Source organism: Rana temporaria, chromosome 3 (assembly GCF_905171775.1).
Source record: "Rana temporaria chromosome 3, aRanTem1.1, whole genome shotgun sequence".
Taxonomy (NCBI): domain Eukaryota; kingdom Metazoa; phylum Chordata; class Amphibia; order Anura; family Ranidae; genus Rana; species Rana temporaria.
The window spans coordinates 393,735,229-393,761,614 of NC_053491.1; the positions used below are offsets into that span (position 1 = coordinate 393,735,229).

The window sequence follows — 26,386 nt, forward strand, 5'->3', positions numbered from 1 at the left end:
TCCCTAGAAAGTTCTTTTGAGGTAGGATCATACATTCAGAGTTTCTTTCTTGGAGAGGTCCAGTCAGCCTTACCATTCGTTGACCCAGGGTGATAGAAAAATCACAAAATGTAACATGGAGACGAATAGTGTCCAGCGTGCCTATCTATAAGACAATCTTTTGGCAGACAAAATAAATTCAACATTTTTATAATCAGTAAGGGCAGTTACGGGATGCTTAGCCCCTTCCAGCAGATGCCTCCACTCTGAAAATGCTTCCTTAAAGGAGTTGTAAATGATTTTTTTTTGCATTAAGGTGAAAAAACATCTCATAATGCCGCCCCCCCCCCCTTTTATACTTACCTGACCCCTCAAAAGTCCCGCGTGGTCACGAGATCCTCTTCGCCGCTCAGCCTGGCCGCTGATTGGCTAGAGCAGATGGATTGAGAGCAGCGCAGCCATTGGCTGGCGCTGCTAGCAATCACATCCAGTGACTTGGCGTGCCGAGGGGCGGGGCCGAGTGATACAGTGAGCGGCTAAGGCCGCTCGCTGTATCACGGGAGCGTGCCCGCAATTACTGACCACCATGCGAGCTCTCGCATGACTGTGGTGAGTAATTGCGGGGAGGACCAGAGACAGCCGTCGAGGGACCCCAGAAGACGTGGATCGTGGCCACTCTGTGCAAAACGAACTGCACAGTGGAGGTAAGTATGACATGTTTGTTATTTTAAATGACCAAAATATTTTCCTTTACTAATGATTTAATTGCCAGCAACTCCTTATTTCTAGTGTCCTAATTATTCCTAGCTAAAGGCATTAAAACCAACATGGTTTTAAAAAAAGGTCCTTCTATACGTTGAACAAGATGGTCTTTTTTAACCGGACTAACTGTGTAGCTACAGTACCTCACAAAAGTGCGTACACCTCTGACATTTTTGTAAATATTTTATTATAACTTTTCATGTGACAACACTGAAGAAATTACACTTTGCTACAATGTAAAGTGTGCAACTTGTATAAAACCTGTGTACATTTGCTGTCCCCTCAAAATAACTCAACACACAGCCATTAATGTTTAAACCGCTGGCAACAGAAGTGAGTACACCTCTAAGTGAAAATGTCCAAATTGGGCCCAATTTCCCTTACCGGTGTCATGTGACTCTTTAGTGTTACAGGGTCTCAGGTGTGAATGGGGAACAGGTGTGTTAAATGTGGTGTTATCACTCTCACTCTCTCATACTGGTCACTGGAAGTTCAACATGGCACCTCATGGCGAAGAACTCTGAAGATCTTAAAAGATGAATTGTTGCTCTACATAAAGATGGCCTAGGCTATAAGAAGACTGCCAAGACCCTGAAACTGAGCTGCAGCACAGTGACCAAGACCATACAGTGGTTAAGGACAGATTCCACTCAGAACAGGCCTCGCCATGGTCGACCAAAGAAGTTGAGTGCACGTGCTCAGCGTCATATACAGAGGTTGTCTTTGAGAAATAGACGTATGAGTGCTGCCAGGATTGCAGCAGAAGTTGAAGAGGTGTGGGGGTCAGCCTGTCAGTGCTCTGACCATACGCTTCACACTGCATCAAATCGATCTGCATGGCTGTCCTCCCAGAAGGAATCCTCTTCTAAAGATGATGCACAAGAAAGCCCGCAAACAGTTTGCTGAAGACAAGTAGTCTAAGGACATGGATTATGGAAACCATGTCCTGTGGTCTGATGAGAGCAAGATAAACTTATTTGGTTCAGATGGTGTCAAGTGTGTGTTGTCATGGACCAATATTGGGAGTTAATGGGCCACGCTCTTGGCTCGGAAGAGTGGGAGGGCGGGAATTAATTGGGGAGGATGAAAAGATCCCAATGGTAGGAACGTTATTGTTTAGTTTCTTTTCTTTTCCTTTCTTCTCTTTCTCTCTTTTGCATCTTTTTTTTTTTTTTTTACTGAGACGAACGGAAAGAGAGATTGTATTGTAATAAAAGTCTATTGAATGTACTTTGATTTTTTTTTTTTTTTTTTTAAAGATGATTGCTATTTCCCATGTTTTGTATAAATGTAGAGGAAAATTATTTTGAGAATAAAGAAATTGAAAAGGACACCATGTCCTGTGGTCTGATGAGAGCAAGATAAACTTATTTGGTTCAGATGGTGTCAAGTGTGTGTGGCAGAAACCAGGTGAGAAGTACAAAGACAAGTGTGCCTTGCCTACAGTCAAGCATGGTGGTGGTAGTGTCATGGTTTGGGGCTGCATGAGTGCTGCCGGCACTGGGGAGCTACAGTTCATTGAGGGAACCATGAATGCCAACATGAACTGTGACATACTGTAGCAGAGCACGATCCTCTGCCTTCAGAGACTGGGCCGCGGGGCAGTATTTCAACATGTTAATAACCCCAAACACACCTCCAAGACAACCAATGCTAAAGAAGCTGAAAGTAAAGGTGATGGACTGGTCAAGCATGTTGCCAGACCTAAACCCTATTGAGCATCTGTGGGGCATCCTCAAACAGAAGGTGGAGGAGCGCAAGGTCTCCAACATCCACCAGCTTTGTGATGTCGTCATGGAGGAGTGGAAGAGGACTCTAGTGGCAACCTGTGAAGCTCTGGTGAACGCCATGCCCAAGAGGGTTAAGGCAGTGCTGAAAAATAATGGTGACCACACAAAATATTGACACTTTGGGCCCAATTTGGACATTTTAACTTAGGAGTGTACTCTCAATTGCTGCCAGCAGTTTAGACATCAATGGCTGTGTAATGCGTTATTTTGAGGGGGCAGCAAACTTACACTGTACACTCACTACTTTACATTGTAAAAAAGTGTCCTTTCTTCACATGTTGTCACATGAAAAGATATAATAAAATATTTACAAAAATGTGAGGGATGTACTCACTTTTGTGAGATACTGTATGTAACCAAGAGAAATAAGAACACGGATGAAGCTGCATCTTATATCCGTACTTATCAGGAGCTTCAGGATGCCCACTAACACACAGCTCCTTTTTCTATCTGCAAAGTAGAGTGTCCTGACACTCCTGCTTGCCCCCTCAAGAGGCTTTCTTCACACCAGGGAGAAAGCCTCGCATTACGGTGTGTAGTTACAGACAGAAGAACAGAAAGTGAGGATTTCTCAGAAGAAATAAGGACATTTTAAAGCAAAATCGAAGGATGAGGTAAGTGAAGAACGACTGTACTAAGGTAAAGGAAGCTAGGGGAAAAAAATGACCTTTACATCCCCTTTAAGGCTGTTAAAGGAATCAGGCAGGGAATTGTCGAGCATTCCCAGTGGCACAGCAAGAAGTGCCACCATCAGACACCACAGAGGTTGCAGATTCACACCCAGGCCCTAGGTGGTGATTTTACAATGGTATCCAAAAGTGAGGTAGCTCCCAACCCTTCAGCCTGACTGACCTTCAGACACAGGGTCACATCAAAAGCTGTGCCATGTTTTTGGACCCAGGAAATGCTCTAAGGGTAACTACTACACAAGGGTCTGGAAAGCACCACAATGCAGTTGCTAGCTCCTCGATCTTCCAGTATGGCCTTCAAAGTGATTACTGAGGATACGCCAATAGAGATTGGCTTATGCAGCATTTTTGATTGATTGAAAGAAAAAATACCTACGTTGTACTGAGTATCTTAATTAAAAGGATAAGTTCACCTTTCATAACATGTTACATGTAACACCCATATTCAGGATTCAACATGTTATGAATACTAGAAAAAGGCTAGCAAAAATATAATTAAACTTTCTCAGAACAGATGAGGGAAAGGCCTCCAACCGCCAATGACGCAAAAAACAATGCGTTTAAAGATGGATAATACTGAGGGAGGCCTTCAACATTGTTTTTGTTTGCCAGTGTCCAAATCTCCTGTTGGAAGCAGCATGTAACACAATGGTTTTAGGATTCCTGTGTCTCTCATTGGATGATGAAAAAAGTTTTGGCTTTTCATACACCTCAAATGTTTTTTTTAGCACCCTGTGGCATGGTTCTCCATGTCAAATGTATGTTCTTCCTATTAATAGCCCTGAGGAAAATGCTGATGTGATGTGAAATTACTACTAACAATAAAAATATCAATTATGATATCAGTAGACTCACGCCCTTTATCCCGAAAGAGGACATTGCAGTCGTGGTGGGAACAATCATCAATTCCAGACTCGACTACGCAAATGCCCACTATCTAGGACTCCCCAAATACCAAATCACTCGTCTGCAAGTCGTTCAAAATACGGCCACTCGTCTCGTGACCGGGAAAAAAACATGGGAATCAATCTCACCTTCACTGAGATCCCTTCATTGGTTGCCAGTAAAAGACAGAATCACTTTCAAGGCACTCTGCCTAATACATAAGTGTATTCAAGGCAACGCCCCCCAATATCTATGCGAAAAAATAAAAGCCCATAACCCCAATCGCATTCTGCGATCCACCAATCAAAACCTCCTCCAGATACCCAAAGCCAGATACAAGTCCAAAGGAGATCGAAGATTTGCAGTCCAGGGACCCCGCCTGTGGAATGCACTACCAACCACCATCCGACTGGAGTCGGACCACTTGGCCTTCAGGAGAAAGATTAAAACCCATCTCTTCTGAGGTCAAGGGGTTCCTTACCCATGAAATGGATACAGCGCCCATAGGCGATTCAGTTCGCATGTGTTGCGCTTTACAAGTCTCTCTCTCTCTCTCTCAGTATTAAAAGAGCATCTAAACCCAAAAAGAAAAATGTGCATTGCAGCTTACCAGGCCTTGGATGTGGTATTTGCAGTTGTTTTTTATTTTCGGGTAATTTTCCTTTATTATCACGTGGTAATCCTGCAAAGAACACTCTTCTTGTCCTATGGTGACAACACTCACTCACGCCACTGTACCTGTGGCAAAAACATGGCTGCCACTATGCTGCTCTCTTAATTTGGACTATGAGCATGCCTTCCTCTCCATTCCCATTAAATAGTGGGGCAGGGGATTTTTTGGTCTACAAAAGATATCTTGGAAGAAAGATAACATTGTTTGTGGTTTCAATTCAAGATCAACAGGTATTTTCTGTACTTACTAAAATATTTTTATCTTGAAAACAAACTAATGCAGCCATTAGATATTTGGACAGGTACACTGCAATATATTATATGTGTGTTTCTGAGTTTAGATATCCATTAAAAGTTTTTTATTTTAGTTTTTTTAATATGTAGGAGTTTTAGAGTCCTGGATATAAAATGTGGTTAAATTATTACAAATAAAGGATACAAACTATCTGCAGAGTTGAATAAGTTATGCTTTGTTAGAGCCAAAATATAGTTTGCTTTCCCCATCAATAGGCTACATTTTTCCTTGAAAACAGTGCATGCCTCTCGAGTCGACAACCCTTTGAGGAAGAACGACAACTGCAGCCTTCTATAACAACTTGTTAAAAAGGGAAATAGACAATTTCTTTGTACAAATTGTTTTCAAGACTTTCCCCGCAGGTTGTTTGAATGCTTCAATCCATCCTACCTTGCTGTACAAACATCTTTACATCCTAATTGCCTCCACATCAATAGCTGCAAAATAAAGCAGTGACCTGAAAGCAAAACATTAACCGCACAGAAGTTCATTTTTGAAATCCCTCAACATGGCCGGAGGGGGTGGCCAGCTTGATCTGAGAACATGACAAGGCACTTATTGAAAAAGGGGGGTTGAGTGCAAATTACATATGTGGCAGGGATAGAAGACATTCCTTTAATCCTTTTCAAATGTGAGCCAACAATGAAGGGGGGAGATCAAAGATGACACAGAGTTTTCTCGAGAGTAAACACGGAGTTTTGTCTGAAAAAGATACTCCATGAGAAAAAGACCCTTTGGTAAATATGGCCTAACAATATGTTTGTCCTCTGTAATAGAAGCTGAACTAACACACCACTTATTTATCGTTGTATAATACAGTCACAGAAGGCACAGGGTTTATTTTTGAAATTCTATCTTCAGTTCTGGTATTCCACGTCCCCTAATTTTGGCATCACGTATTACCTTTAACAAAAAAGTTTAAAACCTAACTCCAACTAATTTATTTAACGATTTTAATAAAGTGGGCAAGAGTTCAAATAAAAAAAATTCTTGTGACCCTACTGGGCCACGTCCTGTCCTTGTGATACTGGTACAAGAAATGTGGTGTCCTAGTACAGGAGTTCAAATAAAGTGCAAATAAAAGGGATACCTGTAAAAAAGATACTTGACACAAAGTGATCGCCTTATTCTTAAAAAAACATCCATACACATTCACAATTTTCTCACCCTGTGATCAATTTTATATTCAATTGTTTCTTACTGTATTTTTCTGCCTTCTTGTAAGGTTCTCCATGAGCTTCTGAACCTTCCCCTTCCCCTCGGGCGTGAATGGGGAGAAGCTTTGTTAGATTTGTTGTTATAAAAAAATAATTGTTGCTACATAAAGATGGCCTAGGCTATAAGAAGATTGCCAAGACCCTGAAACTGAGCTGCAGCATGGTGGCCAAGACCATACAGCGGTTTAACAGGACAGGTTCCACTCAAAACAGGCCTCGTCATGATCGACCAAAGGGGTTGAGTGCACATGCTCAGCGTCATATCCAGAGGTTGTCTTTGGGAAATAGATGTATGAGTGATGCCAGCATTGCTGCAGAGGTTGAAGGGGTGGGGGGTCAGCCTGTCAGAGATCAGACCAAACGTTGCACACTGCATTAAATTTGTCTGCATAGCTGTCGTCCCAGAAGGAAGCCTCTTCTAAAGATGATGCACAAGAAAGCCCACAGTTTGCTGAAGACAAGCAGACTTACTAGAACCATGTCCTGTGGTCTGATGAGACCAAGATAAACTTATTTGTTTTAGATGGTGTCAAGTGTGTGTGGCAGCAACCAATGGAGGAGTAAAAAGACAAGTGTGTCTTGCCTACAGTCAAGCATGGTGGTGTGAGTGTCATGGTCTGGGGCTTCATGAGTGCTGCCGGCACTGGGGAGCTACAGTTCATTAAGGGAACCATGAATGCCAACATGTACTGTGACACATTGAAGCAGAGCATAATCCCCTCCCTTCAGAGACTGGGCCGCAGGGCAGTATTCCAACATGATAACAACCTCAAACACACCTCCAAGACAACCACTGCCTGGCCAAAAGAAGCTGAGGGTAAAGGTGATGGACTGGCCAAGCATGTCTCCAGACCTAAACCCTATTGATCATCTGTGGGGCATCCTCAAACGGAAGGTGGAGGAGTGCAAGGTCTCCAACATCCACCAGCCCTGTGATGTCACCATGGAGGAGTGGAAGAGGACTCCAGTGGCAACCTGTGAAGCTCTTGTGAACTCCATGCTCAAGAGGGTTAAGGCAGTGCTGGAAAATAATGGTGGCCACACAAAATATTGACTTTGGGCCCATTTTGGACATTTTCACTTAGGGGTGTACTCACTTTTGTTGCCAGCGGTTTAGACTTTAATGGCTGTGTGTTGAGTTCTTTTGAGGGGACAGCAAATGTACACAGTTATTCAAGCTGTACACTACCACTTTACATTGTAGAAAAGTGTAATTTCTTCAGTGTTGTCACATTACAAAAATTTAAGGGGTGTACTCACTTTTGTGAGATACTGTGTATCCTATAAAACAAATTACATGTATTCGAAATAAATTATCCAAAAATTACTTTTTTAGCCCATAGCAATGAAATTTAGCATTTAATAGGGAAAACCCACATGCTTGTGTCCTCTGTGTTAGAGTTGTTAACGTATCTAAAGAAGAGGGGTTTGAAAGTGACCCATTCAGAAAAAAGGGGACAGGTTCTCCTAAAAAGAACACCACCCTTACCCACTGATACACTCCCTAGACAATACGTTCCTGCATTCAAACCAGGAGTCCAAAACCTATGTAAGCTCCATGGTGTTGGACAGCGTTGTAGATTACATATGGGTTTAAAGCAGTAATAAAACCAAAACTCAAAAATTGCACATATTGCAGCTTGCCAAGCATCAGGTGTGGTGACTGTATTTCTTTCCTTTTTTTCCCCCTCTGTTTTCGCCTGGTAATCAGACCAGTAACACACTTTCTGTATTAGATTGCCCTCACTTGGATGAAGGAACATAAGGGCACCTTTGGGCAGCAGCATTGCTATTCTGGGGGAGGGTAGTGTTAGATGCACCAGCAGATTTATATACACTCACAAATTAAAGCTGATGTCCAGCTGACACGTATAAAGCAGTTGCAAGCAGTTTTTTCCCTTTTGGGATAAAGAAAATAAAAGCTGATCATTGTAAGTAACCACATGAGTGGTAAATGGTTTGTCTAAACTTTCTAACTGCTATATCTGCAGGACAGCTTGTTCTGTTGAAAAAACAGAATTACTGGCCAGATCACCAGGCAAAAAAAAAAAATAATACTTTAAAGCGGGGGTTCACCCTAAAAACGATTTTCTAACATTACATCCAGCTCACTCTCTACATTGACAGTATGCCGTTAAGTTTTTTTTTTTTTCTGTACATACCCCGTACAGCTATTTTCTTCCCCGGCTTCCGGGTAGTGGGCGTTCCTATCCAGCAGGTGATTGACGTGATGACAAAAACGACCTCCACCCGTCGCATAAGGAGAGTCACGGGTTGCCGAAAGAAGCCGAACGGCGAGTCGGTGCTATACGGCGCCTGCGCACCAACGTTCAGCTTCTTTCGGCAACCCCGTGACGCTCCTTATGTGACGGGTGGAGGTCGTTTTTGTCATCACGTCAATCACCTGCTGGATAGGAACACCCACTCCTGGAAGCCGGGGAAGAAAATAGCTGTACGAGTTATGTACAGCAAAAAAAAAAAAGAAAAACTAACGGCATACTGTCAATGTAGAGAGTGAGCTGGATGTAATGTTAGAAAATCGTTTTTAGGGTGAACCCCTGCTTTAAGGCAAACTTTAACCACCATACTTGCTTAGAAAACCAGAGATAATTTTCAACAGACCTATGTGTACCTGACAGTTATAAAACTTTAAAAAAAAAAAAAAAAGTTACCAAGCAACTGCCCCAGACAGGACAAGAAAGCTCCAAACATAAAGAAAAAAACAGCAAAGGTTAAACACCCCAGACAAGAAATGCTGCAGCAATGCGCTCATTAAAAGATTTTATTTTCACTAATCAGGAGCAGATGCCTTTCAGAATTTCATAAGTAAAGACAGTGGCTTTTAAATGTGACAGTCCGCAGAGCATGGCCGATATTAATGACTTGCAAATGGAACAATACTCAGGACCATTAGTGCTTGGCATGCTGCAAGAGTTTGCCAGAGAGGTGAAACGAAGTTTATAGCTTGCAGGGGAAGAAAAAAAAAAAAACAGACGAGTTTTATGCAAGCTCATCAATAAACAGTGATCAAAGGAGCGCTCTGTTCAAAATACAAATCCATTAATAAATATATAAAGGGCAAAGCTATATACCTGCATCTGCTCTTTGTTTTTTGAAGGAAGATTTCAGAGCCTGCAGCAATGGGTTTCAGACAACATAGTAGGTTTTACACACAATATAGACTAGACCAGTACTAAATCTGTCTTCACTCGCTTTGCACAGACTGAGCAGTTCCTTACCGTTGTGAAGGTATTTTGAGCATTCAATAGCTGTGTATGTGCATTAAAGGATCTGTTTGCAGCCCAAAGTGAGTGTACTGTCTTACCGCCATGCATGTGGTAATGCCCTGAATCGAGCATTAGGGCCCATTCACACCTGAGCTTTTTGTAGCCTGAAGCCTAAAGCTATAAAACGCTAGAGGGGAAAAAAATCCATTATTCTCAATGGAGATGGTTCACATCTCCACTCCAAAACGCCTGAAGCCGAACGCCTGAAGCTCAAACAAGCTCTCGACCCTTTTTTGTCGCTCGAATTGGGCCGATTTGGGCATTTTTGAACGGATGTTTTCCCATAGAAACTAATGGAAACGCTCGAAGCAAACGTCTAGAGCGACAACGAGCGTTTCTACGGGCGTTTTTTCACTTTAATCTGTTCTGTGAAATAGAATATTCGCCCAGGAAGAAGATAAAAAAATCTACAAACATAGCAACGAATGATGAAAGAGATGATAATTTTTCCTATTGGCTAAAATAAAAAACGACAAAGTTCAAAAACGTCGGACAAAGCTGTATGCAAACGTGCAAATACGCGTGACAAAACGCCAGAAAAAACGATTAAAAACGCTACGCTCAGGTGTGAATGGGGCCTTAGTGGAGGAAAAAAAACATAATTTGACACCTGTACAAAAGTTCGATCACCCTTCTGGTTGATGAGTACTTTGACATTTAAAATATTTTAAATTGTTACTAAACATAGTTCATCCGTCACCCCTCTGTGCCCACAGCTTATAAATCTTCTTTTAACATTAAAATACTGCCAATATATACCTTTTTGGCTTATCTGTATACCATGGTCACGTGATAAACTGTAGGGTCTGCCTGAGTGCGGAGTCTTCAGGTAGGAGATTTCCACTACAGCCTGTGTCCTCATACTTTTATGGGAGGCGGATCATCCATCAATCAAGATGTGACATCCCACACACCGTGTTCTTTTTTAGTTACTGGGCATGGAAAAGGAATGAGGGACGGGGCTGTCATTTAGGATCTGTATACATGCCCAAATGTTTGATGTCAAATATCATGTGACCTGAAAAAGCTCAGGAAATATTCTCTCCAGCAATAGAGACCAAACTGAGCATGTGCAGCTTTACTACCCTCACTGTGTCTTATGTGGCCTTGCCAAGAGAGACCCTGCAGGAGGGGGAGGATCTGTACATACAGGATCAAAGAGCCTTTTTTACACAATAGCGAGTATAACAAGCATGCTATTCTACACATACAGACAGATTTTACTGTTGTGGGTTTAGTAAGACTTTAGGCTCTCATGCTCACGCCCAAGAGCCATTGCCTTTCTGTACAGTACAGTTCTGAAAATGAATGCAAGAGAGGCTATAAAAATACACCTTAATGTTTCCTGCTTGCAGTTTCCACTATCTAGAATCTGAATAAAAAGAAAGATAAATTGACTTTCTAAAGCCAAGAAAGGATGTGGAAGGTCAATTATCAGCATTAGAACTGTTAGTAAACTTTTGGGGTATGCAAAGCTAAATCCTTGTATCACTTCTAGAGGTCAATGGGGAGGTTTGAATGTCATTAAAAAAACAATGCAGTGGTCCACCATGACTTGGACAAATATGATCTGCTTTGAGAGAAAGAAAATCTTACCTAGATCTTAACACAATTCAACATCCATATGCACAAGAACACCTACATAAGGCAGAGGCAATTTGGGACCAAGTGCTGTCATTAGACGAAACCCAGACTGAGCTATTTGGCAACAAAGGTATATTTTAAGAAAAAAATAATAGAAGAATGTTTAGAGAAAAGGACAGTTAAGCATGATGACATTTTAGGTTATATGGCTGTGTAGCATCTAGTGGCACAGAAAACATTGTCTGTGCAGAGAAAAATATATTTCCTAAGTACTAAGAAACTTTGAATAATAACGCCCCACAGTTGGTGAAGAACCTAAAGGTAAAATTGGGTGGATTCTCAAACAAGACAATGATCTTAAACCAGTATTTATTTCATTGAAAGATTAAGGGGCAGATCCACAGAGCGAGTACGCCGGCGTATATACTGATACGCCGGCGTACTTTCAAATTACCCGCGTCGTATCGTTGTTTTGAATCCTCAAAACAAGGCATCTGGGTTAGATCCGACAGGTGTACGTCTTCGTACGCCTTCGGATCCAAGACGCCTTCGTTCACGTCGTTTTCCGCGTCGGGTATGCAAATTAGCTATTTCCGACGATCCACGAACGTACGAGCGGCCGTCGCATTTTTTACGTCGTCTGTAGTCGGCTTTTTCCGGCGTATAGTTAAAGCTGCTATTTCGTCGCGTATAGTTAAACCTGCCATGTTAAGTATGGTCGTCGTTCCCACGTTTAATTTGAATTTCTTTTTTTTCGTAAGTCGTTCGTGAATCGGGATGGACGTAATTCACGTCTATGTTAAAAAAATTATGTCCTTGCGATGTCATTTAGCGCAATGCACGGCGGGAAATTTAGGGACGGCGCATGCGCAGTTCATTCAGCGCGGGGACGCGCTTCATTTAAATGAAACACGCCCCCTAATCGACAATTTGAATTCCGCGCCCTTATGCCGCCAGAGATAGACTACGCCGCCGTAACTTACGGCGCAAATTCTTTGGGCATTCGAACCGGCCAAAAGTAAGTTACAGCGGCGTAGCGTATCTCACATACGCTGCGCCCATCTATTTGTATGTGGATCTGCCCCTAAAAGTACAAAAACAGGCTTCAAAAGGTCTCCAGACAATTATTAACTCTTGGCAGATCTCAAACATGTATCGCCATGCAAGAGAACCTAGGAATATCCGTGAATATGAAGCATTCACTAAGGAAAAGGAAGACTACAACACTGCCAATTATATTCCCTCTAAAAAAAAAGGCAGTTATGAAATAAAACGCCAGATGGAGGCACTATTAAAAGGGAAACGGAGTGCCCTGTTTGAGCATAGCACAGGTTTGTATCAAAGCCCAATTGTGAAAAAACAAAAAACAAACTTCATGTTCCACTCCTGTACTGTATTTGGCAAGTCTAGCAAATCAAATACAGGAGTACCTAGATGATCTTGAACTGCAGATATACAATGATGAAGCTCAGATATGAGGCTCAAGGCAAAGGGCTGAATAAGCACAGAAATGCACCACAATTTTTTAGGAGGACTTCTATAAATGTAACTTTTTTTTTTAATACTGCTTAGGCAAAACAAATTTTTCTATATACTTCCTATAGGATAACAATTATTTATGTCTTGAGTTCAGGTTCACTTTAAATAAATATCTCATAATTCCAGTTATGCCAATGGCGCCAACTTTCTGTTTCTTAGGAAAGACTTCAATGGACAGAAAGCATGACAACTAAATAGGAATCTATGACTTGCTACAAGATCCGCTTATGAATATAAACGGAAAAAAGACAGTCATTAGCTTCCTGGGAGGACCCAACTGTCCGAGATTCCTAAGATGGTGAATCACAGGCAACGTCAAAGCAAAATTCTTGGTACGCGTGTTCAAATAAACACTCTAAAAAAGGGAGCTGGCTAGGGCCCATTGAGGAAAACTGCAATTCTTCCCGCTATTTTTGCACTGAATAGCTATCACTGTTTAACTTTTCTGGTGTACAAATATTCCTTCCAGATGCAAGAGTTTTTCCACTTATGTGGTTTAAAAATGTCCAATCCTTCTGAAGCATTACATTAAACATTCCAGTTAAGAAATCATGCAGTCAGGTAACTATTGAAACGGGCACCTTAGCAAAATAACCTACTGGCTCCGGAGATTTTAGATTCACATTTACAATCATTTCAAAATAACCAAATTATTAAGAAAATGGTTCCCTGTCATCTTCTCAGTAGTGAAAGCAGCTATCGCTAGATCTTTCCCTCAATAGCTTGCAATCTAATTTCCTATTTGACCGGCAACCTGTTAACATTCCTCAGTACCATGCTCCATTTGGGGATACAATAATAAACAACCCATAGCTCTCAAACCTGGCTGTCACTAACAAGTAGGGTCCCCAGTGATTGCTGGAAACCAAGCAATCATGTGATCACTACTTCAGCTCTGACAGTGCAACAAGCATGAAGATAAAAAGCCTCAAAACATGGCCTTACAAAAAAGGTCAGCAATGGCAGCTTCCATACAGGTCATGTTTTTTTTTCCTGTGTATGCATTTATCCTAACAAAAAAAAATGTTTTCAAACAATACAGATACATATTTATTTAGCCAGATTAGTATAAGCCAACTGTGCTCCTGGACTCATAGCTAGACTTTGGCCTGTAATTGCTACTATATGGTCAAAGGTTTGTGAGAACCTGACCATCATATGTTAATGAACTTGATGGACATAGCATTCAAAAATCATAAAGTAGACCACTCTTTGTGACCATAATAGTCTAGCCTCTACAATACCAGGAATGCTTTAAGCAAGATTTTGAGGGTGTCTGTGGAAATTTATGTCAGAAAGGCATTTGTGATGTCACGTACTGATGCAGGTTGAGAAAACCTGGCTTGCAGTCAGCATTCCAATTCAACCCAAAATTGATCAATAGGTTTTAGGTTAGAGCTCTGGGCAGACCACATGATATCCTTCACGTCAAACCATATCTTTATGGACTTGCCTTTGTTCACAGAAGAACAGTCATGTTGAAACAGAAAAGGACCTTCCCCTAAAGGATACCAGAAGGTTGACTGTGTACAATTGTCAAAAGGGTCTTTGGATGTTGTAGTATTAACATAATCCTCTGAAACACCTTAACTTAAAAATGTACAGATGTGTCTTAACATATTTGTGGTTATATAGTATTGGTGTTAGGATTAGCTGACCATATAGAAATAATTTCAATTACTTTTACCTTTTTTTTTCCAATTTAAATTATTATTTACAGGTCTTTGGAGTCGTGTGAATAAACCTTTCATCTTGCGTATTAAATCAGAATAAATAGTAGTCTATCCAAAACTAATTACATAGTAATACAGGAAGAATCTAGCCCAATGTTTTATACTGCATACCTTGTCCAAAGTGGGGATGGCAGTGTTTTTATCTCAGAAAAATGTAACGGCATTTACAAGAAAAATATCCAAAATTTGATTTTAGCAACAAAAAGGATACCGGTATATACATTTTAACATTCCTTATGTGAATACTGGAATGCCATTCTGCTTTTTTATGATATTGGATGGACTGGCCTACATTTTGTGGCCACACAATAATACCACATATCACCTCTTGGTGAATTTAAAGGGAAATAGAAAATTTCATCTCTCTGTCTTTAGAACTCCCAAGAGTTGTAGAAGTAGGGGGAAATCTCTCTGTACACAAAGTAGTCCAAAATAATTGAGGATTTCCAGCATTCCATGCAATCCCCTTTACCAAAATGGTAGGTAATCAACATGTCCACGCACAGCCTAATAATTTCTTCTGAAAGGACATACCCTTCATTGCTGCCCAGGGATGGAATATCCCTTAAAGAAACAAGCCAACAAAAATTATTTGTGTGATCTTTGGAGGAACAAGGCTTGAATCTAAGAAAACTTGACCCTGGAAAAAAAGGAGGTTATATCAAGACAATTATATCACAGACAACTCTGTCTAAAGCGCAATCTGATTTAGTATTGCTTCTGTGATGTCATATACACAAACACACACACACACACACACACACACAAAGAAATAGAGCACACATTTGTGTATAAGCAGAAAAGTGGAAGAAAATTTTTACCCATAAGGAGTCGCCGTTTCACCCGCTTGTCCACATCAGTTACTGACGTGGAATTGTACTCAGAACTCTCAATTGCAGCCTCATCCTTTTCTAAAACACAATTAAGGAAAAACATGGAGCATTTGGTTAATCAGAAAGCCCGAATCTACTAACCAGAGCTTCTTGGCAATGTGCACAACTGTAGCTGAAAAAAGCCAGTAGTGAGGGTATGAAAACCGTTCCACAAGAGTGTTAATCCCCACCCTGCCAAAGCCCACCAGGAATATTATTAGTGGCTGCAGAAATATGGATGGAGTTATACACATGGAAACACATCTATTAATAACACACAAGGCAGTGGACAGAAGTAGAGACATCTAGTTTTTCAAGAACCAAGAGTGAAACCACAGTGTGAGTAGCAAAGTCCGGTGATGGATGATTATGAAACATTAAAAGTAGAGACCTTTTAATAACGTGACACAGGAAAAAAAAAAAAAAAGGCACACACAGCATGCACTTAAACCAACCATGACAAAAAAAGAGAAAGAAGAGAAGATCGTTTGGGCAGTGCTGGTTGCCTGTTGTCTATGAATACATTTAAGTAGACATTCAGATGTCGCAAACAAATAAGATTTTTATAATTGGTTGACATGCAGTGAAGCAAGAAAAAGCAGCATAAGGAAGAAAAGTAAGTTTTGTTTTAAAATTTTGGTTTTAATGTGCATTCCGCAACATGAGATGGAAAACAATAAGCTTCCTATAATTTAGAACAAGTTAGGAATACATAAAACTAGCAAGAGTAACTTAGGATCAATAGGTTGTTATAGACAAGGAAGGAAATAGACAAAATGAACAGTTATTGATGGGAAGGAAAGAGGGTGTGCAGCGAAAAAGTATTGCAATGCCTTGCTTAAAGGACAACTCCACACAATTTTTTGGGTCACAAAAATTCATATAAACCAATAAATATTAAGATGATTTGCAATTATGCTGTTGAATTGATGCCCACGGCAAAAATAACATTTGAATGTTTCTAATCTATTTGCTTGTGAACCAAAGGTTTTGGCTAACACTTTTGGCTAACACAGTCTGAAAAGATGAATGTTTTGGCTATTAGGTTCTACCCGCTGCAACATTACTTGGCAGTTAGCCAAAAGTAGTTTTGCTTGCTTGAGGGTTGAAGTTTTCACACACAGGGTCACAATTCCCTGAAGGGACAAGGTAAGAGTGTCTCTTGTGCTCACAAATACTTTAGGAAAACCTTATCCAAGACAAAAATGGTGACTACCATTTCTGTCCTTGCCTTTCAAAAGTGCTAATTAACTAACTGCCATGCTGATCCTCTTTCATCAATAGTCACCGAACCCCAACACATATGTAGCTATGAACTGCTCCCTTTACTTTGACTTTCCTGATGTGCATACTTTTTCAGAAAAAGGCACTAAAAAGTAATGAAGCCAATGGGTCAGTAACCAACCAGGCAGTGTTTACAAGGAAGTCTGCAATGGCAGTCCTTATATTGCTATAAAAAAAATGCTCAGTTTAATTGCATAAAAAAGGTGCTCAGACTTGGGACAGCGACATTCATAGTAACATTGGGAGCAACATATGGGCATCCCGAGTACACTGCACATGTACAGAACATTGTGCATACTCAGCTATTGTGTTGCAGTATAAGCAGGTCCCTAAAAACTAAGGCCCCTTTCACACAGACGGACCAATTAGGTCCACCTGTCAGTTTTTCAGGCAAACCCAATCGGACCCTCTAACCTCCTCTATGGAGAGGTGGGTGTCCACAGTCATGTGTCTGTTGACACCCGCCAACATCAGATCCAATCCTGTCCGCTAAAAACAGACAGAAGGGAATCCGTTCCCCATTCATCTGGTGGGTCGGTTTGGATAGCAGTCAGGTGTAAAACAGACAGGCAGTCCATTTACATCCGACTGCCCATAGAGGGGACTGTGTCTGGGTCCGCTCTGCATAAGTGGAGCGGACATGGACCTGTCATCCGCCTGCGCAGCTGGGATTAGCGGACAGATTCCCCGCTGAGCAGGTGGAGTCAAACGGAGGCCATCATTTGTTAGGGCCAAAGTTTCTCTGGTTTTTAATGTTTAGTTTTAAGAAACTCGATTTTTAATTGCAACTGAGCCAGGGTTTACCAATATATTTTTAAATCTGTTGAGTCATTATACTTGTGGTTCTGATAGGGTTTTTATTTTATTTTTTTCTCCTGGTCTACAAGATAATTTAAAGTGTAACTAAATCCAAGATATTCAAGTTATGTTCTACGGAGAAGAACAGTGCTGTCACCCTAGGCCAGAAAGTGTGTTAGGGCTACAAATCACCCACCCCTCTCCTCTATAACAGAGAGGAGGTGACAGTGACAAAAGCATTTACAGGATAAACCAAAATGAAAAGTCTTTGATTCATCTTTAATGGACTTCTTATACCTCTCTCATGATGGAGGAATAATCTCTGCAACAATTGCCACCAATTCACAAGGCCATTAAAATACAATTAATGATGTCAACCTCCCCCAGTGGAGTAGAACACCTAAATTATAGCTTTCTGAAAGGGAATGGGGATACAATATACTGTACTGAAATCAGACTATGGACATTAACATGGTTGCATATTCTTAACAAGCAGTAAAAGGGCTTTTAGCTAAGCCAGAAATGACCTCTGTAGCTGCAGGTACCGTAGAGAAATTCATTTTTCCAGGATCACAACACCAAAATTTTGAAGTTGGGTTCCTAAAAAGTACACAGCACCTACTGTATGTTTACGTGAGAAGACTGGCAAGCTGCCAAATCCCTGCTCCCAATGGAAATTAAGGGGTGGAGCTGCTTCTGTTTTAAAATTTAAAGATGAATCTCTAAAAATCACCTGCAGCTACAGAGATCAGTGAGAGCTCATTAAAACAATTCTTTACTATCAGTTAAGAATATATAAATAATTTACTGTCCATAATCTGGTCACAAATGCCATTTAAGAGATAGGAGAGATAGCAGAAGCAGTTCAACCCACTGGTAGCCAGTCAAAACTGAAATTATATTTTTTTGGGAGAATGTAAAGTTTCTTTTACTTTGCTTTAAAAATAATTTGTAAAAATAACATTTTGCAAGTCATCTTAGTATAAACTGGTGAATAAGGATTGAAAAATAAATGCAGTGGAGATTGCCTTTAAATGTAAAATATGATGGACGGCAGAGAGTTGTCTCATGCACTATATAGAATAACAATCAGGGAAAGATAGCAAACAGACAAATGCATTAGACAAAAATAACAGGTGTATTTGTCTGGCATTGCACAGGTTTGCAGACTTGTCATGAGGCTTAAATCATAGCAACATCTTTCAAAATGAATTTGATAGTGTAAGGCAGGAGAAGGAAACTCATCGGCTTCAGAAAGTACGGTTATAACTGTAACAGCTTTTAAAGTAACCATTATGTACAATGAGATATGTAGAAATGTTTCTCATGGTCATGGTGGATTTGTAGACACTGTCTGCAGTTTTGTAATAAACAAGCTCAAATAGAATAGGTCACTCAGGGCTAAGTGGCAGGTTCTTTTTAAAAGGGCACCACCAAAAGGGCACCACCTTACCCACAGATATTAACTGTCATTGTGACCCCCTACTACTCTGTTTGTCCAATGGAGCGATCCAATAACCAAGTACGTGGTACCTGGGTATGGGGAGCATGTAGCTTTCTCCCTGGATGCAATACTTGGCTCTAAGTGGCTAATCGCCAGGCCTGGTCACTGTCACGCAAGGGAGAGGAGAAGGTCATTAACGCTGAATGAAGCCTGACATAGAGCAACATGCAGATTACACAGGAATCAGGCTCAGGGTTCCTGCAAACCAAACTGAGTTGGGAGGAAGTGGGCAGATGAGATCTGTGGGTGGTGGATGAACCATAGGGAGGACCTGTCACTTTGCCCTGAATGGGTTTATTAAGAGTTCTCTTTAAAGTTGTATTAAACCCCAAATGTATTGCAGTTTATGATCATTAGATGTGGTGACTGCCTTCGTTATCTTTTTTCAGGCTTTTCCCCCTCTGTTTTCAACTGGTGATCTGGCTAGTAACACTCTTCTTGTATCAGAGTCCCCTACTCTGGATGACGGAGCACAGGGGGCACCTGTGGATAGTTGCAATGTCCGTCTGGGAGGAGGGGAGTGTTATGTACTAGCAGATTTCAATACACTAACTAAATTGAAGTCATACTCCAGCTCACACTCTATAAGCAACTTTTTTTTTCTTCTTTTTGGGATAAAGGTTTTACATAAATAAAACTGAACACTATAAGCACCCTTGTCAGTGTTGAATATGTCGTCTCATCCCTGTAACTGATTATATATATATATATATATATATATATAGTGATAGGACCCTGTGCAGGCCAGTCAAGTTCCTCCACCCCAAACTTGCTCATCCATGTCTTTATGGACCTTGCTTTGTGCACTGATGCGCAGTAACGTTAGAAAAGAAGGGGTCACCCCAAACTGTTACCACAAAGTTGGGAGCATGAAATTGTCCAAAATGTCTTGGTATGCTGATGCCTTAAGAGTTTCCTTCGCTGGAACCAAGGGGCCAAGCCCAACCCCTGAAATACAACCCAACACCATAATCCCCCCAACACCAAATGATTTGGACCAGTGCACAAAGCAATATCCACAAAGACATGGATGAGCGAATTTGGGGTGGAGGAACTTGACTGGCCTTTACAGAGTCCTGACTCTAACCTGATAGAACATCTTTGGGATGAATTGCAGCAAAGACTGGGAGCCAGGCCTTCTGGTCAAATCAGTCCCCGACCTCACATATGCGCTTCTAGAAGAATGGTCAAACATTCCCATAGACACACTCCTAAACCTTGTAGACAGCCTTCTCAGAAGAGTTGAAGCTGTTCAAGCTGCAAAGGGTGGGCCAACTCAATACTGAACCCTACAGCAGGGGTGCCCAACCTTTTGAATAGCGAGGGCCACTTAAGCGAATTTGTTAACCAGTAGTGGGCCACAATGAACGGATCGGGCGGATGACAGGTCTGTGTCCACTTTACATATGTAGAGTGAGCACAGACACAGCCCATTCTTCTCTATGGGCCCTCTTATATGATCAGATGGAAGGGGACTGATCCACTTCTGTTTTTTTAGCAGATCATTTTGGAGATAGGCGGGTGTAAAATGGACACAAGTCTCTTTACATCTGCCGATCCATAGAGGTGAAAGGAGGGTCCAAATGGGTCAGACCGATTGTGTGAAAGGGGCCCAAGGCTGATTTTACACTGATGCTCTGGGATGGCAGGTCGGCAACCTGTCATCTGGGCTTGTCAACATGCCATCCCAAAGCAGGAGGTCACGGGCCACATCAGAGGGCTCCGCTGGCCACTGGTTGGGCACCCCTGCCCTACAAACGAAGATGTCATTAAGGTTTATGTGTGTTTAAAGGTAGGTGTCCCAATACTTTTGACAATATAGTGTACATCTGCAAGAGAGCTTGTTCTTTTGAAAAACAGACTTATTGGCCAGATCACCAGATAGAATAGAATAAAGCCTAAAAAAAGAATGAATGCAGTCATCACATCTAAGAATTGATAAACTGCAAAAAATGTTTGCTTTTGGGTTTAATACCATTTTAAGTATCAATACATGTGTCTACAAGTCCCCCCATGTCAACAAGCACAGTCTAAACTTTCCACATGGAGGAGAATGGATACTTCAAGAGCCTGCACACTGAAAAAAAAAATCGTATTTTGCTCTCCTACCTTGCAATCAAATTTTACCTGCATGTTTGAAATGGGCTTTAAATAAGCACCACACAAGTCCGCAATATAGGGAGGGAGGGAGGATTTACGGGTGTGTAGAGGACAGCTGCCTATCTCTGCAACACTACATGGTTGAGTGAAGACATTCGACACGTTCTAGATTAGATCAGGCTGCAAACGAGGCTCTTTTTGAGTTGGTCTTATTTCATATCGGCATTTTTTTTTCTTTTTTTTTTTCTTTTAAGACAAGACAGGCAATCAGGGACCATCACCAGAAAGCAGAGTTTTTCAGAACGAAAAAAAAGGGATTAAAAAAAACATTAAAACCACAGAAAAAAAAAAGCGTATTCTAACTTAAAACAGATTAAGGAACCAAAACAACCAAACAGAAGAAGAGGGGGGCAGACATAGGGATTCCAATGGGACTGACAATAAAGATGTAAACATGAATAAAACATTATTAATTGACGATACAAAAACAGAACAGCTTTATTTTTCATAAGTACAACTACACTGCATTAACAATAAACAGAATGCTGCTGTGTATATTTAAATAAGCATTTTGTCTAAACACAATTCAGTGCAGTACCCCTTTTAACAGGATCTGTTTTGGCAATTTAAGAAAAACACACGTCAAAAAATTGTTTTATAATGTAAAACACAATTTCATGGCCATTGTAATAACAATTTGCCGGAGCAGATCTAAGAAAAATTTGCCTCGTGTGGTGAAAAGCAAATGCATACATTAATAGTTAAAATGATAAACAAATGGCTGTTTAATCGGCACATATGGACATGGCACTCCACCTGTTGTTGATCTACATTGTCCACAATCCTCATGCAGAGATGGAAATGCATCATGGGAGGTAGAAATTGGCATTTTCTGACGGCTTAAAGTAGCCTGTTTTTTGGTTTGGTGCATGCAAATCAAATGATCATTTTACACAAAACTGAAAACGTAAAAACTGGTAGATTCTGGTGAGATGAAGCACCCATTAGCTTCTTTTAACAGTAAGAGATCTTGGCAGTTAAAATGTATAAACACACTATATAACCGAAAGTATTGGGACGCCTGCTTTACAAACACATGAACTTTAATGGCACCCCAGTCTTAGTCCATAGGGTTCAAGATTGAGTTGGCCCACCCTTTGCAGCTCTAATGCCACATACACACGACCGTTATTCATGTCATGGAAAAAAACAACGTTTTTCTCAACGTGATTCCTCTCAAGCCTGCCTTGCATACACACGATCGTGAAAAAAAATGCTCGAGCAAAGCGCTGTGACGTACAACACTATAAATGGGAAGTTCCATTCGAATGGCGCCACCCTTTGGGCTGCTCTTACTGATTTCGTGTTACTGCGTCTTTGTAAAAGTTTGATGAGAGACGATTCGCGCTTTTCAGTCTTCGTGCTTTTCAGTCTGTTACAGCATGTTGAATGTGCTACAGTAGGTGCACGCGATATTGTGTCAATCTCGCTCCCTTTCTCGGCGAGATTGAGCACCTACGAGCCCCATCGCGGGAGCCAGCGCCGAGCTGGCTTGCCGCGATAGAGACAAAGCCGTCATAGAAGCGACGGGAGATCCGACTTGGATTCCCGCCAATTCTACACGTGTGCAGCGTTTGTTATGAATCCTGAGGGGGAAGTCCCCGCCGGATTTTAAGTAAAAATCCGGCATGGGTTCCCCCCTCAGGAGCATACCGGGCCCTTAGGTCTGTTATGGGTTGTAAGGAGAGCCCCCCTACGCCGAAAAACCGGCGTAGGGGGTCCCCCTACAATCCATACCAGACCCGTATCCAAAGCATGCTACCCGGCCGGCCAGGAAAGGAGTGGGGACGAGCGAGCGCCCCCCCCCCCTCCTGAGCCGTACCAGGCTGCATGCCCTCAACATGGGGGGGTTGGGTGCTCTGGGGCAGGGGGGCGCACTGCGGGGCCCCCCCACCCCAGAGCACCATGTCCCCATGTTGATGAGGACAGGGCCCCTTCCCGACAACCCTGGCCGTTGGTTGTCGGGGTATGCGGGCGGGAGGCTTATCGGAATCTGGGAGCCCCCTTTAATAAGGGGGCCCCCAGATACCGGCCCCCCCACCCTAAGTGAATGGATATGGGGTACATCGTACCCCTACCCATTCACCTGGAGGAAAAATGTTAAAGTCAATAAACACAACACAAGAGTTTTTAAAATAATTTATTAGTCTGCTCCGGAGGCCGCCCCCTGTCTTCTTTAGCTCTGTTTACCAGGGGGAGCTTCTTCTTTGACGTCTTCGGGTGGAGGCCGCTCTTCGCCGCCGTCCGGTTCTCTTCCACCGCCGGGGGGGTCGCTTTTATAAAAGCGCCCACTCCTCGGCGGGTTTCCTCCGACGTCTTCGGCGGGGGGTGGTGTGCTTCTTCTTCCGCTATCCGGGGGGGTCTTCTTCGGCTATCCGGGGGGTCTTCTTCACTCTCCGGGGGTCTTCTGCTATGTTCGCCGCTCTCCGCTGTTGACTCGGCGCACCCCGGTTCTTCCTCCAGCTGTCCGGTGCCTTCTCCTTCAGCGCTGAACGTCTATCTTCTTCCGTGCTGTGACGTATTCTTCTTCTTCCGGGCTGTGACGTCATCTTCTTCTCTTCTCCAGATGTTGACACGCCGGCTCTTCTCGCTGAAATGACGTGTGCGCGGCTTGCATCGGACCTATATAGGCCTCACAGTCCCATCATGCTCTGTACCTACCCATGTGATACCTACCCACGTGGGTAGGTATCACATGGGTAGGTACCAGAGCATGATGGGATTGTGAGGTCTATATAAATCCGATGCAAGCCGCGCACCCGTCATTGCAGCGAGGAAAGGCGACGTGTCAACATCGGGAGAAGAAGAGAAGTGAAGAACATGACGTCACAGCACGGAAGAAGAACTCACAGCACGGAAGGAGAAGAAGACGTACAGCACCGAAGAAGAAGGCACCGGACAGCGAGAGGAAGAACCGGGGTGCGCCGAGTCAACAGCGGAGAGCGGCGAACACAGAAGGAGACCCCCGGAGAGTTGAGAAGACCCCCCGGATAGCGGAGAAGACCCGTCGGGATAGCGGAAGAAGAAGCCCCCCTGCCGAAGACGCCGGAGGAAACCCGCCGGGGGGTGGGGGCTTTTTTAAAAGCGACCCCCCCCCGGCGGTGGAAGAGAACCAGACGGCGGCCCCCACCCACCCGAAGACGTCAAAGAAGAAGCTCCCCCTGGTAAAAGAGCTAATAAAGAAGACAGGGGGAGCCTCCGGAGCAGAAAAATAAATTATTTTAAAAACCCTTGTGTGGTGTATTTATTAACTTTGACATTTTTCCTACAGGTGAATGGTTAGGTGTACGATGTACCCCATATCCATTCACTTAGGGTGGGGGGCCGGTATCTGGGGACCCCCTTATTAAAGGGGGCTCCCAGATTCCGATAAGCCTCCCGCCCGCATACCCCGACAACCAACGGCCAGGGTTGTCGGGAAGGGGCCCTGTCCTCATCAACATGGGGACAGGGTGCTCTGAGGTGGGGGGGCCGCAGTGCGCCCCCCTGCCCCAGAGCACCCAACCCCCCCATGTTGAGGGCATGCAGCCTGGTACGGCTCAGGAGGGGGCGCTCGCTCGTCCCCACTCCCTTCCTGGCCGGCCGGGTAGCGTGCTTTGGATACGGGTCTGGTATGGATTGTAGGGGGACCTCCTACGCCGTTTTTTTCGGTGTAGGGGGGCTCTCCTTACAACCCATAACAGACCTAAGGGCCCGGTATGCTCCTGAGGGGGGAACCCATGCCGGATTTTTATTTAAAATCCGGCGGGGACTTCCCCCTCAGGATTCATAACAAACGCTGCACACGTGTAGAATTGGCGGGAATCCAAGTCGGATCTCCCGTCGCTTCTATGACGCGCTTGCTGGGATGTGCTGTCACTATTCCAGTGAGTGCGAGATGTCGGCGAGATCTCGGCACCATGACGCCGAGAATCAGCGCAATGCTGTCGTGCTAAAAACACAATATCACAAACACCTACTGTATCTCCATTACGAACACTAGTTTTACCAGAACGAGTGCTCCCGTCTCATAACTTGCTTCTGGGCATGCACGTTTTTTCCCCCTCGTTAAAGCGTACACACGACCGTTTTTCACGATGTGACCAATTTAAAAAATTGCATTTTTCTCGTCATGAAAAATGGTTGTGTGTACGCGGCATTACAGCTTCAACTCTTCTGGGAAGGCTGTCCACAAGTTTTAGGAGTGTGTTTTAGGAGTGTGTCTATAGGAATGTTTGACCATTCTTCCAGAAGAGCATTTGTAAGTGGACTGGCTCACAGTCTCCTCTCTAATTAATCACAAAGGTGTTCTATCGGATTGAGGTCAGGACTGTGCAGGCCACTCAAGTTCCTCTACCCCAAACTCGCTCATCTATGTCTTTATGGATCTTGCTTTGTGCAATGGTGCGCAGTCAGAACAAGAAGGGGCCATCCTCAAACTGTTCCCACAAAGTATGGAGCATCCAAAATGTCTTGGTATGCTGATGCTTTAGGAGTTCCCTTCACTGGAACAAAGGGGCCAAGTCCAACTCCTGAAAAACAACCCCACACCATAATCCCCTCTCCGTCAAATGCTGCAGGCCAGTGCACAAAGCAAAGGTCAATGGTTGACCGAGTTTGGGGTGGAGGATCTTGACTGGCCTGCACCTCAACCCCTCGATAGAAAACCTTTGGGATGAATTAGAGTGGAGGGTACGAACCAGGCCTTTTTCAAAATCAGTACCTGACCTCACAAATGCGCTTCTGGAAGAATGTCCAAACATTACCATAGACACACGCCTAAACCTTGGGTACAGCCTTCCCAGAAGAGTTGAAGCTGTTATAGCAGCAAAGGGTGGGTCAACGCAATATTTAACCCTACGGACTAAGACTGAGATGCCATTAAAGGTCATGTGCTTGTAAAGGCAGGTGTCCCAATACTTTTGGTAATATAGTGTAGCGTAAATTTTTTTTGTTTTACTTGGAGCGAGAAGGAAAGGGTTGAAACCCATTAAAACCTAATTATTATTTATGTTCTGTTTCCCTTCCTTTTCCAGACATGCAACAGCAAACGAGAGGAAATCTGTAAATGGTTAGGAGAATTTCCCTCCCAGACCGCTGTCACAGGAACAGGTATCCCCACTGGAAGATTTACCCTGTCTTTAGACAATAATGCTTATAAGGACAAATAGAGAGTAAATCTCTCTAGCAGTGACACAGACAGCACAATAAAAACCTGACATAGGGTTTAACCCTTCCCTACCATACATGAAACCAGAAAATAATATTTTAGTTACGGGTATACCAACACTTTAAGCTCCTGTCTCTACTCACATGTATGCCATTTTGTATACTGTATATTTTTCTTTTAATTATGC

At 42.7% G+C, this 26,386-nt stretch overlaps 1 protein-coding gene across 2 annotated transcripts in view; it reads right to left on the reverse strand.

Annotated features, from left to right (window-relative positions):
• Positions 1 to 26,386, reverse strand: part of SCUBE1 (signal peptide, CUB domain and EGF like domain containing 1) — a 345,627-nt gene that overhangs the window by 102,847 nt on the left and 216,394 nt on the right. Inside the window, exon 7 of one of the 2 annotated variants that reach the window (XM_040345825.1) lies at positions 15,254 to 15,343. The exons of the other annotated variant lie outside the window; for it this stretch is intronic. Within the exon in view, the coding sequence (XP_040201759.1) occupies positions 15,254 to 15,343 (90 nt within the window). The remainder of the gene's footprint in view (positions 1 to 15,253; positions 15,344 to 26,386) is intronic. 2 annotated transcript variants of the gene reach the window in all.